General features: G+C 36.2%; 1 protein-coding gene across 4 annotated transcripts in view; it reads right to left on the reverse strand.

Annotated features, from left to right (window-relative positions):
* Positions 1-17,075, reverse strand: part of frmpd3 (FERM and PDZ domain containing 3) — a 779,808-nt gene that overhangs the window by 58,288 nt on the left and 704,445 nt on the right. For all 4 annotated transcript variants that reach the window (XM_028816887.2, XM_051934418.1, XM_051934416.1 and 1 more), the window contains one exon: positions 11,499-11,606. In XM_028816887.2, coding sequence (XP_028672720.2) covers positions 11,499-11,606 — 108 coding nt within the window. The remainder of the gene's footprint in view (positions 1-11,498; positions 11,607-17,075) is intronic.

Raw genomic sequence — 17,075 nt, forward strand, 5'->3', positions numbered from 1 at the left:
ATTCTACATGGAGTTTCCTCATTCTTGTTGCATATATGCGAATTTTTTCTCTCTGGCTAATCAAATTTTTCTCCCACATTCAAAAACTTTGCTTGTTAGCTTAGTTTAGCATTTCTCAGCCTTTAAGTATTTGCGACCCGAGTTTTCATAACAGTTTTAATTGCGCCCCCCTAACGTTTTTTTGAAAGGAGCCCACTAATACCAATTTGTTCTTTTTTAATTAATGATATATCATAGATACATATTTTATTATACCTACTTAACCTTTATCGACATTTATCTAACTCTATATTTATTTTTCTAGTATCAGAATGTAGTTTAAGTTAATTTGTTTTGGTTTCAATAGATGTATTTTTCATATTTTCAATTCTTGTTTTCTTTTTTTCACATCTTCGCGCCCCCTTTTTTGTTACTTCGTGCCCCCTTAGGGGGGCCCGCCCCACAGTTTGAGAAACACTGGCTTAGTTGATGACACTAAACTGTCTCCATGTGAATGGGTTAATTTGTGTGCAAGTGTGCTCTGTTCAGTGCTGGATTCCAGTGATGCTGGAATAAGTTGCAGTTCCAGGAATACAGTATATTGTAACTGGACTGAGGAATGAGGCTGGAGGCAATAATCCATACAACAGAGTACATGCTTTTATTTTTGAGCTCATACAGTCATTTTACTGACTAGTAAAAGCTCTTCCCCACAAATAACCATTTATAAATAACACATTAGAAGTATACTTATTTATCCAACCAGAAGAATTTAGTCTCGTAAAACGGGGTGTAGAAACAAATGTAACTGAATCCACTCATTCATGCCGCCTGTACTGCCAAATATTTAACATCAGATTTTCTATTCATAGAACATTTTCAGGTTTACCAACAGTATGGTTATAATATGGATGGATGGGTACCGGTTTTGTTAGAAATGTGCAGACAACAACTGATCTTCAGAATTACCACATTGTAATTGTTAAATTTGAATGTTTTTTGAATTAAATAAACTTTATTGATGTTAAGAGGACAAAATCAAATTACTATTTACATCTAGCAGCTAGAATGATCTTAAACCTCAATAAAATAGATTGGAATGGATAGATTCTGGACTTAGCACTGACAAGTGAATTTGCATGTAATGGAACTGGACATACATTCAATAACTGTGGCCTTGGCTGACATTGCTCACCTTAGTATTAATTTTGGACACTGCAGTAAAAAACAGAGTCATTCTATGACACGGTAATATCACTTTCTGCAGTCTATGTGAAAGCTATTTATTATGCTTCAGTAGAAAGAAGCAGAATCCTTCATGAAAGTGACCAGAATATGAGACACACTTTTTAATCCAGCCAATGTTTGTTACCACAGTAGCAGTTCTGCCTTTTGTCTTAACCAAAACAATAAGAATTAATCGTAGTTGAATAGCCGTTGACAAAGATCGGCGTGTTCAAATCAAACAAAAGGAATGCAATCACTAACTGATTTTGGAAGACCTGGAAGCACATTATGCCGACCTTTAAACTGCTGTAATGATTACATCAGGTGGCGTGCACTCCTGGTTATTTTTGGGGAACAAAATCATAGCAACAGAAAACAAACTGGCCCACAAAATGGGAGGGCCCATAAAAAAAATGCAGCTGCAGTAATACTTTGGGTATATTTTTAATGTTTTAAAATAAATATCCAATTGTTTTTAAAAAATAAAAAAAATAATATTACACAAAAGGGGAAACGTTGAGCAAAAAAAAGGCACAGGAGAAGGTCCAAAACTTTTAAAAATGAATTCAGACCCTAACAATTTATGTATATGGTAGGCAGTATTGCATTTTATTAGTGTGGCATTTTTGCTGTTCCACATCGCAGGACTTGTTCTAGTGACGTGAAATCTGGGGTGCCACCTAGACTTAAACATATTGCAGATATCCAAGGTATGATAAACTAATCGCAATATATATCTGTTGACTTATTATTACTAACTGACAAGAACTTGATGCTGCCTTATATTTAACACTAGACAAAGAGCCCGTTTCGGCAACGTAAGATGAAACTGGCACGAGTTTGTCTTAGCAGTGTATGAAGAACAAATGATAAGTAACAAAGAAGTTGTTTTGTAATGATTGTAGTCCGCTTTACTCATTACTGTACAGGCTTGTACTGTTAGTTGATGAATTTTCCAGGCCTATAGTATAATATTGAATGATGAATGTTCTAGTACAATATGGAATAGTAATAAGTATAACACCACAAACCTGATATAGGTGTATTGAATGAATGCGTAATTGAATCAGAATGCGTAATTAGGCCTCGAGCTGTAGTCGAAATCGCCTTTCAGGCCTCTAGAGCTTTAATCGAAGTCGCCTTTCTCTTTGAATTTTTGCGGCCGTAAATCCACCGCCTGCCGCAATGTTGAGGTTGGATGTCGGTCTCGTAAGGTTTTTCGGGCAGCTGCGCAGAAGGCGATTGCATTCGGCTTCAGACGTGCGCAGAAGGCGACTGCGCATTCGGCTTCGGACGGACATGAGTGAGTGAGTGAGGAGGCAGGCGAATTATATATTAAGATTACTATGCTTAAGAGTTTAATGGGAGCATAACCATTCTTACACACATTTAACTTAATTTTAACATTTGGTCATTAACAATTATTTTATTAACTTCTATTTAATAACTACTCCTTTAAATCTTATTTGTTCTGCATCATCATCCCTTATCATGGATGGGGTATAGGAGCTTTACCAGACATCCAGGAGGTGTGGTTGCAATTGACTAAGGAATGCAAGGGCTCCATACTGCAGATCTGAAACACTTTGGTTTGCTTATTTACCGTATATACTCACACATAAGTTCTCCCACAGATAAGTCCGGACTTGATTTTAAAGTATAGTTTCTCGTATTTTACAATGTCGGTTGTATAAGTCAAATGTGGAAAACTTACGCTGTTGGTATAAGGGATTATGATATGCTAACGCCCACCTAAGAGAGTAACCACGGAGCGCACTGCCTTTTTTTTCTATGTGGGTGCAGCAATGTGTTGTATCAGTGCATGCTCCTAAGCTCTCTCTCTCTATTGTGCCTACGTGACCACACGGTAATACCCAAACTATTCCAAAGCAACGTTTGCACTGATTTGTGTTTTTTGTATCTCACACCCTCATGCACCTTTATCATAAGAGCATGCCTTATGAAGCGTTCGATCAGAAGAAAATATGAAGCTGGTTTTAAGTTAAACGTCATTGAAGTAGTGAAATAAATTGGTAACTGCGCTGCTGCAACAAAATTCGATGCATCTGAGAAACTGATGCGAGATTGGAGGAGGCAAGAAGATGTAAAAAAAAATAAATAATTGTCGCATTTTTGAATGGGCGTATAAGTCGGGGTCTGATTTTACGATCAATTTTTCAGGTGTCAAGACCCAACTTATACATGAGTATATACGGTACTCTAAAAACTATGTTACGTTATTTTCAGTCGTACCCTTAAATTCAGTGTGATTTCATGAAGCCAGTCGCATAATCTGACATACCTAGCGTCTCTACTGTGCGACCCACTCCAAATAAAATCAAACAGGTTTGATTTTGTCTTTAGTCATAAGGGTGGGTTTGTGTGCCTGAGAGCTGACAACCAATGAATGCTCATCTGGAAGTACAATGCATACAATGCTGTGATGAGGAATAAAGAATGCAGCTGTTTTGGATCTCAAAAACCAAAGCGAAAGTTCATCTGTCTAATGTGTCGTGTTTTAAGTATCACAACAGAATAGAAAAACAAAAAAGCTGAGATTGAAGTTAAACTCGCAGTACGTGTTAACCCATTTTACAATGGTGGCTTTTTCAGGCACCAAGTTATTGGCTGTTACAAAAAGGGGTGAGCACAACTGTGCTGGAAGGTCATCGCTTAGTTGATAAAGTAGACACCGAAACTCAGGGCTGGTCTGTCAAGTCCAAGTTAATCCGGCTTCAGATTATAACATCAATCCAAAATGGTGACAAACACATTGAACTTTAGGGAAAGCTGTAGTTTTATACTGTTTATTAGCACTTCTGCCAATTTGAGTCTCATTAAATTAGTCATACACTCAGTGCTGTCCAACTTCTGCCAGTGGACATGTTGCTACAGTGTTTGGATATATAAAGTATGACGTAATGCATTGTTATCAACTGCTATTTATTCCCATGAAGCAAGTACAACAAAGGTTTTCGTGGATTGATTTTTTGAATGTTTTACTGGAACGTGGTCAACTTGGGTGTGACATCATGTCCAGCTCTGACATCCGACTTCCAAGGTAAATGGAATGCAGCATTATGTTAAAACCTGTGTTAAAACTCTGCAATAATCATCCTCTTTTGTTCACCATCATCAATGACTTGATGATTGTATTCTTCACATTCATTATAACTGAACTTTGACTTCTGTGACTTTTCTCTAGGACCACTCCAGAATTTCTCACAATTTTTAAAGGGTAGTAAACAAATAAGGCACTAGATATGTCTGTAATTCTTAGCGTTCACACTTAACTCTTTTGTTTTATTATGAAATAATGTTAAAAAAAAGTTGCATGATAATGCTTCCCTTAGTGCTACTTGAGATGATCACTTCATTCAACAGACAGGCTAGACAGTGTGGGTTTGACATGACATTTGGGGGCTTAACCAGGCTAAATGACCCCTTTGAACCAGGCATGGCTTTAAGGAGGCTTAATTCACTTGTATTTACAAGCCAATCAAACAAGTTTTTCTAATAAAACTATAAAAGGGTGAATGCTTTAGGATTAAAAAGAAGGCTTATTTATTTATTATAAATCACACAGAGCAAAAGAGACATAGCTCATTAGCATACTTGTTTAATGAAATGTTATCTTTAAAAGTCAGCAATGAAATGTACATTTATTTTTTTTGTTGAAGTATCTGATGAAATCATTCTGCAGATATGCAGTCTAAGTGTAATATTCTGGTATGGGAAGGCTAGTGATCTATATTTAGATGTTTAAAAGACCACAAAGACATATTGCTGGTGGACGTTAATTTGCCTTGCAGTTATTGTTCACAGTTTATTAAATGATTAAAGTGATGAGCTAATTGTGAAGTCATCTTTAAGAAGCTTTTGCATGTAAAATATTGCTTTGATTGCTCACTGATGAACTGAGAGGGCAGAAACAATATCTGTTAACTAAAGCATAAAACAAAATCTTTTGAACCCAATTACTCCAACTTTAGGGTTTTAAAATGTTTTTGCTATTGAAATACCATAATGTGTCTTGAACAAAGTTGTAAAGTGTTAAAGGTACAGAGTGACCTTCTATCAGACATCTTTTCTTAATGCAGCAGGTGTTTTGAGCTAATAAACACATCAAACATATGGAACCCATTAGTCAGAGTGGAAGGTTATTGAAGCAATAAGCGGCAATGCGTTAGAGCAAAAGGATGCTGATGAAAAACCTCAGATGTGGGAATGCGGTGAAAGCAGGGCTAGAAGTGCAGATCTTTTAAAGCATCATACAAAGTCAGCATGGCTGCTAGGTTAAAAAGTGCCTTTGATACTCGGGTTTGCATTTAGTTTTATTCAATGCATTGGAAAGAATCTGCAAAGCAAAACGGACAAGGAGAGCTGGAATCCTCTGAAAACTTTTACATATACATAACAATGAACAGACTATAACAAAAGATAGCAGGCAAGCAATCCTGGACTTTTGGTTACCTAGTAGATGACTGATCTGACCCTCTTTGTGTCTTTCTGAAAACAGGAACTTGATTTATCAATCATCTATTCAGAACTGTGATATCCTGGTGTAAGAAGTGCTGTTTGCTTTTGTGTTTCAAAACAGTTTAAATTAACTTCCAGTGAAGTCCTTACATGTTTTTCACTATTGAGCAGTAAAAAAGTAAATGTGGATGAAATTTCTTTTATTGTGATTAAACATAAATCAAAACATAACATATGTAGTAATTTTACCACATGCTGCAGATGTCTCAAACATTGAAAAGAACCTAAGTAATTCAACTGATCAAAGTTGTGAGAAAAATATAAGTAATGTTAACGTTATTATTTGTGTATGTAAAGGGGAGTATGGAATTTTTTTAATGAATTATTACTTACTTACTTAATTATTATTTACCTATCCACATATTTATTTTCTGAACCGATTTAATCACCAGGGTCATACTAAGCTGCCCATGACCCTGTCACCATTCATCACAAAGGAGATAACTCGGGATGGGCTGCCAGCCTACTGCAGGGTATAATTAGGGACACTCAAACCCTAACTTTTCCCAGGTAAGTTATTGTATACTGCACATCTTTAGGAAGAAGGATTGGTTATGACAACAATAAGTGAATGTGGAAACTTCACATAGACGGTGGCCAGACTGGAATCTGAGCTGCTTCTTTGGACAGTAAGCAAGTGGCACTGACTAATACGTCACCATGTCATCACTGTCTCTTAAGCTAAGGTGTATTGTTTACTATATTTTAGAATGGGGAATAATTGCACCTAACCCTAACCCTAATGTCACTTCCTGTATATACATTTTTGATTACGTGGAAGGTAAACATAACACTTCAAAGCAAGCAAAACATAAATGAAAACTTGAACAAAACCTCCTTAGACAATAAATCGACTAAAAAAAAAGATAACAAACTTGTCTCATTACACATTAACAAAGTGCTACATATTAACAATCAAACATCTTTAATCTGTCTTTACCCCCAGTCCCTATATGCTTGAAGGCTACCACCATATTACCAGTGCCCAATCAGCCAGTCATTGGTAGGCTGAATGATTACAGACCAGTAGCTCTTACACCCATAATAATTAAGTGTTTAGAAAGGCTGGTCTTACAGAATATCAAATCAATATTCTAACCTACTTTAAATCAGGTCTACAGATGATGCCCTTGCTACAGTACAGCACTCTGCATTAGCCCATCTTGAACACTGTGGACCTTATGTGAGGATGGTTTTTATTGATTATAGCTCTGATTCTAATAGTATCATTCCAAGCAGAATGGTCACTAAGCATCTGGACCTGGGGATTAGCCAGTCCACTAGCTTGTGAATCTTTGACTTTGTAACAGATCATCACTAGACAGTCAGATTAGATCTTCACTCATCACTCACTCTGATAGTCAATAATGGAGCTCCACAATGATGTGTGCTGAGCCCTTTTTGTATTCTCTCTACACCTGTGACTGCTCATTGAATTAACATCATTAATTTGTAGGCAACATGACATTGATCAGGCTGAACTCGGATGGCAATGAGTCAGCCTACAGAGGTGAGGTGTGGGGCCTGACCTAGTGGGGCTTGGCTAATAATCTGTTGCTTAATACTAAAACAACTAAAGAACTCTTAAAATATTTCAGAAGGCATAGGAATGACCTGGTACCCCTCGGCATAAATGGGGAGAAAGTAGAAAGATTCCACACGTTTACAATTTTGGGAACATAAATTAAGGATGTTTCATAGACAACGGACATTACATCACTGGTCAAGAATGCATAGCATTTGCTTTATTTAAAAAAAAAAATTAAATCTGTCTGAGCAGCTGATTATGCCCTTCTACTGATGTTTCATAGAGAGTGGCCTCTCTTACTCTCCAATGGTGTGGTACTCCAGTCATTCTGCAGCAGATGAAAAGGCTCTCCAAAGAGTCATAAATATTGCAAAAAACATCACATTCTGTCAAAGGATGATATCTACTATTCCCTACTATTGCCTCCGCAAGGCTACTAATATCACTAAAGACTTGACTCATCATGGCCACCATCTTGTTGCCCTACAGCAGTAGTTATAGGACTCATATGCCCAGACCTATAGCCTCAAATGCAGTTTTATTGAATTTTATTGAATTAAATTCAGCGCTAGGGCAGCACGGTGGCACAGTGGGTAGCGCTGCTGCCTTGCAGCTAGGAGACCCGGGTTCGCTTCCCAGGTCCTCCCTGCATGGAGTTTGCATGTTCTCCCCGTGTCTGTATGGGTGTCCTCCCACAGTCCAAAGACATGCAGGTTAGGTGCATTGGCAATTCTAAATTATCCCCAGTGTGTGCTTGGTGTGTGTGTGAGTGCGTGCCCTGCGGTGGGCTGGTGCCCTGCCCAGGGTTTGTTTCCTGCCTTGCACCCTGTGTTGGCTGGGATTGGCTCCAGCAGACCCCCATGACCCTGTAGTTAGGATATAGTGGGTTGGAAAATGGATGGATGGAATTCAGCACTAAACAAGTATGATTTATGAAAACGTTGTCATTTGTGGGTGCAACTGTCTTCATATACCTTATATTTATTCTTTTTGTGTTTTTTTTTACAAGTAGCATAGGCTATGCTTTTGTATACTGTATATTTATGCATGTTTGTGATGCACTTTATGCTTTTTTTTTTACAAATTGTTTTACCTAGTTAGCATAAGCTATGTTTATGATTATATTATACTCATATTTATGTTTATATTTATGTTATTCTGGGTGCTGCCACTAAATTTCTTTGTACATTGTGCAATGACAATAAAATATATTTTATTCTGTCATGTTGAATATCCAGAAATGCCAAATCAAATTCTATATAAAATATTTCAATTATTGCTGATATTATATTCTGTCTTTCCTTTCATCACTTTTTTACCCACATGTCTAGGGTAAAAAGAGAAGCTGTAGTGCATCACAATCCTATTTTAAGAGAAAGATTAAAAGAAAAAGAAAACAGGAATGATTATTTCCTGTATGAGCAAGTGCTGCATGTTAATTATATAGGTTATAAATTTAGGTGCAAATAGGTGTTATCTGCCATGTAAAGTTCATTACATTTCTATAGGCTGTAGTTATTTCTATACAGTTCTTAATAAGAGTAATAAATGCCTCATCTTTTATATTAGAAGTATCATCTTATAAGCAACAGTTTTAATTGAAAAAACTAAGTTTAATTTTGATTTTCTCTAACCGCAACAGTGGACACAAACAGACAATGAGAGTTATATTTCCTTGTTCCAGAGCCCAGAAAGTGCATGCAAGGAGCTGACACAGGTCTCCATTATTTATGGTTTAGAAAAGGAGATGGAATAAGTATTCACAACATTTATATTTGATGGGGGAGAGGTTAATTATGAGGTAGTGATGAACAACTGTAATAGCTACTTTCTAATGATTCCATGGTGTAATAAAACAAAGGTGGGAGGTCAAGCTTTTAACTATAAATCCCCAAGGCTGTGGCATGATTTACCTGATTGTGTAAAAAGATGCTCCGTCATTCCTAGAATTTAAATCAGACTGAACACATTTCCTTGGTCTAGCATAACCCAATTAGAGTGGCTGATTAGCTGTTCATATTGAAACTCTGCATGTTAATAATTTGCACAAAAATACAGTACAAGTATGATATTATGAACTGTTACTGATCTTCTATTTCCTTCATCTTCTCTTCATCCTACTATTGCACTTGGTGCCTCTGTTATATTGCCAAGTTGCTACTACTGCCCATGGAAAGTGACACAGTGGGCATCTTGGAAACAACTTCTTGAAAACAATTTTTGAAAAGATTTGATCTTCTTATTAGACTGCCCAGCATATACTTAGCATATACTTAGTATAGTATAGTAGAATGATAAGGAACAGGTAGGGGAACAGTTAGCATACACCACATTAACTGTGATTTGATTTGTTGTAACTGACTATAGCCAGCCAGAACTTTATTTCCTTCAATAATGCTTTTAACTGGAGTTTTTGTTTTCTTCTCCTCTGTTGTCAACTGTTCATACCTTGTTTGTTATATTAATAAACTTACGTTGCTTTTGTTAATAAAAATCAACATTTTATTGTGTGCTTAATCTTATTTTGTGTTCATGTAGGAATGGTTTAATTGCTATATAAACTTGTGCAAGCATTGTGAGCTGGTCTATTGAGTGAAAAAGTGCTATACAACAATAAAGTGTCTCGTCTCGTCTCTCTGAAAAAGTCTCTTCCCAAGATTTTTTTATACAATATATATATATATATATATATATATATATATATATTGAGTTAGCCTACTTGAATCCAAAAATATCCACAAATGGCCTGCTGTGAGATTGCTAAATAAACTTTAGACAAATTGTAGTTAACGTCCAATCTAATACTATAAACTAGTAATCTGCAATATTCAAAATTAGCTAACAGGAAATGGTAATGATGTCTTTGTACTGATTGCACTGGGTAGCAGCAGTATCGAGAGAGAAACAGAATCAGTAGATGCTCGTTGTTAAATAAACTAGCTAAGGTCAAAACTGGAAGAGTGAGAATCAAGTAACAGATCCCTGAACCTGCAACAAAAATTTAGTCATTATAAAAAAATAAATGTCAAAACTGAACCAAACTATAAGTCAAAGATCATGGTCAAAGAGAAAAAGTTAGTAGCCAGAATTCAAACAGAGTTGAAGAAAATAATGCTAGGATTCTTAGGTTGTATCCTCAAACTTATACACATTAGACATTGCCTGATGGCGAACGTTATACCTATGACACCATGATGTCCATATCACTTACTTTCTGTTGATGTTGCCTAGCAACTACATAGCATCAGAGCCAACAAAAAGCACAAAATGGCGACACCCATAACAAAAATGAAATGGCACTGCAGGAGAAAGTAATTCATTTTTAACATACTGAAAACACTTCAAATCCAAAAATAAATTTAATAACTATATTCCTTGACCTCTAAACACCTCCAAAATTATATCTCAAATATTTTATGAGGCCAGGGAATGATTATAAAAAATCAAAAACAAGAGCCAGATTACAACAGCCACTGGTGGATAACGGGTGACACAATGCAAGAAAGGGCCGGTGCTTATGGAAAAAATGAAATCATCAAGAGAATGAACATCACTTACCAGCACCGTTTCTAGGTACAGTCACAGCCATAGTCACTCAAAACCAAAAGGAAGAGGCTCTCAAGACAAAGATGTTAGCAAATATGTGAAGACAGTCATTCTTACACACCAACATATATTTCAAGAAATGCTTAGTGTTTGAATTGCAATCACTTCACAATAATTTGTAGAGATGCTGAACTGGAAGAAATAAATACCACAGACACTAGATGTGATAGATGATAATTCCTTAGGCAAAAATTAAAACAATTCGATGTACAATCTGTCCTGCTGCACAAGTTACACAGTTCCTCAGGTAATTGCTCAAAACTCATCATTGATTATAACCATGGGGTATCTCCTAGTAATCTAACAATAATACTCGAGAATGTGAATTATTTTGCAGTACAAACAAAACTAACTTGGCATGATTGCATCTACAGCTTTATTGCAAACATCCAACAGAAAAAGTAATTTATCTATCACATCTATCACGGGTAGCTATTCTGGGAAGAAAATTTTTATTATTGCTGAAGATGTTGCTTTTAAAATGATATATGGTGTTCACATAGTTGAGTGTGGCCTGTTGCAAGAATGTCAAGTGCTTTTGTTATATTTTATTATCTTTTATATTTCCCATAAATGGAAGCCATTTATTGCTGTCTGAGTTGCCATTAATAAAACCTACCTTGACAGTGGTGCGGCTATCAAATGTAAAGGACTTGATTTGTCCATTCTCCAGGAACACTTTGAGCACATTTGGGATCAGGAGTAGAGCGTCTTCCTTCAGCATCTCCTATAGGGAAATATGAAAAACACAAATTCAAATAAAAAATAATTGTGCAAATGTATATCATTCACATGACTCCCTTTAGGCTACACTAGATTTGTGGATACTATCTTTATATAAAAGGTTTCTAAATAAACAGATAATAATTATCCATTAGTAGCAAGTGTCTCTATTCAAAGTAAAATATATCTCGTTAGGTTTTCTTGAAACTTAGAAACTGCTCAGGCCATTAAATGTACAGTATGTCTCATGATTTTCTTCTTTGTTTGCTGCAGTGCCACAGCCAGATGCCTAGACATCTGGTCATGACACCACCTGAACATCCTGTACATCAGGCTTGTTTGTAATTATGATTACATTTTCTGAGCAAACTGCACTTCCTGCCTAGTAGTGTTGATTGTCAAAAGTCACCAGAGTTTTTCACCGAGAATATGCCAGCAGCTTTGTTCGCCGAATATTTTCCTTAAAATATGCCATGCGACCATGTTAGGTGAACATTTTTTTCCAGCACCATATGATGCTTTGCAAGACTAGTGTTACATCAATGAGCTGTAGCAACCATATACATAACTTTCACACATGCCTACTGTAAAATCATTGCTGATCTGCTTTGTGCATGCATGATGTCAAAACCCAAATTCTAGCCAGAATTCTGTCTCAAATGTGTTTAAAAAAAGTAAAGAATAAAACTTATAGTATTTTAATTTGAGGGGTACAATAACTGACCATAGTGAGTAGTGCTACTGGATATATAACACTCATCTCCATGCTGGCAGCACAATAACACATGGCAAATTTGCCCGCATAATTAGCCATGTGCCCAGCTACGACCTCAGATCAAGCCTTAAAGGAGCCCTAACCCCCCTCTCCTCAGTTCAGAATGAGAAACTGTGAAATAATATTAATAACAAAAGATTTATAACAAGGTGTTTCTTTATACTTTACGGAGGAAAAAAAGTGCAAAGTATCTGCACAGCTACATAGGAAACAATATAGACATTCCAGCTGTGTCTGAAGCTGCAATTTCCAACAATGGAACGAGCCAGTCCCAAGCTGTAGCTTCGTCATATGACTGATGTGTGCCCCAACATTGGAACTCTGTGACTGCAATCATCTATATTGTATTTACTTATTGCTAGTTTGAGATCATTTGTTGTATTGTGTTAGTGGTGTTATTCCATCTGCATCTTTTGATGTTTGAAGAATGGTAGAGGATTGGTTAGAACTGCTGCCTCAGAGCTCAGATCACATTTTTGGCCCAATAAACACTTCCCTAGCCCTCTGGAACACATAGTAGGCCATTGCTCTATTATAATCAACTCAAAACTAGTTCAGTTCCTGCTTCCCCTTTGACTTCAACTGTTTTTGCAGAGTTCGGAGAAGTGATTTTGATGAACTCATGGTGAAGCAAACTCCATAGAGTTCACTCATTGCTACTCAACATAAATGATACATACACTGAAAACAGCAAAGAATCCGGGTCTAGTAGTACAGTCGAAGAGCTCAAAGCACTGTAGTCTCCAGGTTTTTTGGTCTTTGCTCATTTCCAGGTTGGGCTGCTACCTAAATTGAGTTTAAATTTTATTTCATTTGTATGGGAAGTTTTGTATTCCTACCACAGCCTAAAATTGTGACATCCATTTGATTAGTAATTTTAAAGTACTCTGTTGTGATTGTGTGCTATGTTTGTGGTTGTCTTTGAGATAAACTAGCTTTCCATTTACAATTGTTTTTGGGTTTTTTTCTTGCTGCAAGCATAGATTTCAGCATTTCATGACCTTGCACTTGACAAGTGTGTATATATAATGCAAGAATGTATGGCTTTATAATGCTTTTAAAACCTGAGGCTGTGCTGTGACATTTATAATGTGTTAGACCTTAAGGTACTATGACAAGGTTACATGGGGTAAAAACTGAGTTTATTCTTGAATACATTTTTAGTGTTCAGACATTACAGCTGCATGGTGTTTTGATAGATAGATAGATAGATAGATAGATAGATAGATAGATAGATAGATAGATAGATAGATAGATAGATAGATAGATAGATAGATAGATAGATAGATAGATAGATAGATAGATAGATAGATAGATAGATCAAGCGAGCTTTATTTGCCCCCAGGGGGAAATTTGGCTTTTTACAGATATAATGCTACAAACGTGAAGTTCTGACCAATTAGTTCTGTCTGTTTTATTAAACTCTAAGAGAGAGAGAAAGAAAGAGACTTATTTTGTACTTCACAAGCATCCTTATGGTTTCTGGTCTGAATATTTCCTCAAAAAAAACCCCCAAAAACCTGCCATTTCTCACTGGCAAATAAAGAGATAGCTGCTCTGTCCTCTTCTTTAATACGGCTTAAGAAAATCACAACCATATTTTTTATTCTAAATAATTAATTATGCTATAACATGGAATGATTAATTTACTGCATATTTCACTTTACTGTTCATTAAGAATTAGTTTAATAATAAGATATAATTCAGTACTAGTAAACCTAACACAGTTTTTGTTTTCCTTCTTTTTTTAGACTCTAGCGTTGTACATAATTTTGCCTTTTACATTTCTCTTCAGTGGTGCAGTGCTTACTGCTGTAGTTTTCCTCTCAAATCTCCAAAGGCGTGTAGGTTAATTGGAAACTTTAAATCAGCCCCATGTGGGTGTGATGGCATGCATAGGTGAAATCTTCCACTGCTGGGGTTAATTCTGGTCTTGAACCTGATGCAGTCAAGACTGGCTCCTGCCTCAACAACTCTGTAAAGGATTAAGTGGGTTTGAGAATGTCATGTTATATATTTTCAATTATTAAGCTCCCCTATTTGTTTTATCTCTTCCATGTGTTTAAGCTCCTTTTGGTTTTGTGTCCCAGATTTTTGTCTGTTGCTAATAATATTGTGCATCTGAAAAGCTTGATCCCTCTTAAATCCTTGCTTCCAGTGTTATCAAAGTACTGTGGGTTGTTCCATTGTAATTTGCACTACTGCTGCTCGTGTTACTGGAGCTGGGTGTAGCAGATGCGCTCTGATATTTTCACTGCCAAATCACTTGGAATGGCACACTTAACCATTTAGCAGCTTACAGGATGTTTCAAAATGGCTATCATTTTTCTTTGTATCATTAATATTTGTTTCAAGTCCAGAATCTCGCTGTTCATGACACATTGCCAAACTTCTTTTAATTCTAAACATTTGCTCTGTCTGATGACTATAAACAGATTGTATGTCCTCCTTCTGTTTGACTTTGTTGGGTTTTTCTTGAATTTACAGCTTAGTTGTTATTTCTTTTTTTGCAAAGTGTTTAGATTTTCCTTAAGATCTTTACAGCAGTCTTAATTCATAATAAGGTTGTTTCAGGTCAGGTCCATGCATTGCTGTCATCATTCTGTCATTTTGATGGACTAATGCCATGCATATGAGTGTCATCCTGTGGCTATTGTACATTTTGTTATGTTACAACGATCAGTTTTTGTTAACTACAAAATGGCATACTAGTCAGATTAAAATTTTAAAAAATGTACAGTGCAGTAATATGTTGGCTGTGGACATTAAATGTTGCCATTGTAGTCTATGGCTGTGTAATATTCCTTGTGTATGCGTCTCACTTAGATAGGATATCTGCAGTGTGAAGAAAGATAAACACCAGTTAACCTGTCTACCATGTTGGCATCATCTTATTTATTTCATTCATTTAAAATCTAGTATTTATGTTGTTCCAGTATTTAACTGTTTTGTGGACTGCAGTGGGGTGGACACTGAATGAAATCTGTTGCATTGTGTTTAAGAGTGCTCACTACTGCATCCCTAATGCATTGCATACTGTATGCTGCTGAACATATTGTGTTATTTTGTTACAGTCTGATTATAGTTTTCTCTTATTTAAATCCTTAGAGTGGACAAAAAGCCCTGCTTATAAAATGCATCTCAGCACATATCACTTGTCACACACGTGCGAAAAGGAAACAGCTAAAGGGCCTGCATAATTGTAATTCCATGCCTGACCAGGGGGCGGAGAGGTGCACTAATTGTCTTCTCTCAATCCCTTACAGACCATTCTCGGGAAATCCCGCCTGGTTCTGGCATTATTGATGATGTCACTTCGGTTCAGATGACGTCACTTCCGGTTCCGATGTGGCCGATAACATCATTTCCTGTCCAGATGATATCAGTTTCGGTTCCGGCCCTGATGACGTCACTTCCTCCACTGGCCTTTAAAGCTGCTATCTTAAGTCAACGAGAGCAGTTCAATTATGGACTTCGATCTGTTAAGATCTGTTTATTATTTTCTAAAGCATTTGCAGCCAGGACACAATATATGGGTGGGTGCCCCAAACCTCTATGATGTCTCAGAGTCACCCTTGTCACACACTGTTAGCTGTTTTCAAATTGTAAAAAATAAAACACTGTTTAAGTTGTCCTATGTGCAAGGGTAACACAATGTATATAATCCTGGTTAGGCCTTTATAATATTGTTGCATCAAATGTACTTCAAGCCAAGGTCAAAAAAGTACAATAAAAAAAGAAATAGTCTCACAAAACAAGAGTTAAGCAGAGTTAGGCCTACACGCTTAAAAATAAATGTGCCAGAGTGGTTCTTCAGAGCATTACCATAGGAGAACCATTTTTGGTCCCTAAAAGACACATCCATATGAAGGTTCCAGAAAGAACCTTTACTTATTTACATCCATAACAGGTTCTATACAATAAATAACTATGAATAGATGGTAACAGATTTATGAGACACCAATAGCTCGTGATTTTACAAAGACTCTTTTTGCAGACATCCAGTAATACGGACTAAGTCCAGGTTTTCTTCATTTGTTAGTGTTCTATAGCCTACCATACGTTAAAGATGTCACGTTTTTATTAAATATTAGGAAGTTTTTCAAAACACAAAAAAACCTTCTTCAAAGAACTGTAAAGAAACTATCCTAGAGTGAAGAATTTAAGCAATTGCACTATGAGGAGCCACACCACCTAGTGAAGAAGCACATAGTGCTTATAAAGAACCAGTATTTTTAAGAGTGTGCTGTACAAATTCCAAATGCAGAATAATATTAAGACAAATTTAAGACAAATACAATTTATGCTGCTGTGCAATATTAAGACTGAGAAAATTACATATAGAGTTGGATTTGCATGTAATTACCAATTTCTTATCTTAGTGAATTACGTGTACAACTGAGTAATGAAATGTAATGAAAAAAATAAACTGCATTGCAAAAATAAATTACTGTAAATTAACTATGAAACAATCTGAATGCAGAAATATTAAATGTTAACATTATTAGAAAATGCAAAATTTTATTTAAATGAACAACTTTATATTAGACAGACAGACAGGTAGATACAGTAGGTAGACAGGAACTACAGTATATTAGACACAGCGATCTGAAAGGCGCTGTACATACATAGATAGATAGATGTGAAAGGCACTATATTAGATAGATAGATAGAGTACAATACAATTTTTATATATTT

The sequence above is a fragment of the Erpetoichthys calabaricus genome, chromosome 12 (genome assembly GCF_900747795.2).
Source record: "Erpetoichthys calabaricus chromosome 12, fErpCal1.3, whole genome shotgun sequence".
Lineage (NCBI taxonomy): Eukaryota > Metazoa > Chordata > Cladistia > Polypteriformes > Polypteridae > Erpetoichthys > Erpetoichthys calabaricus.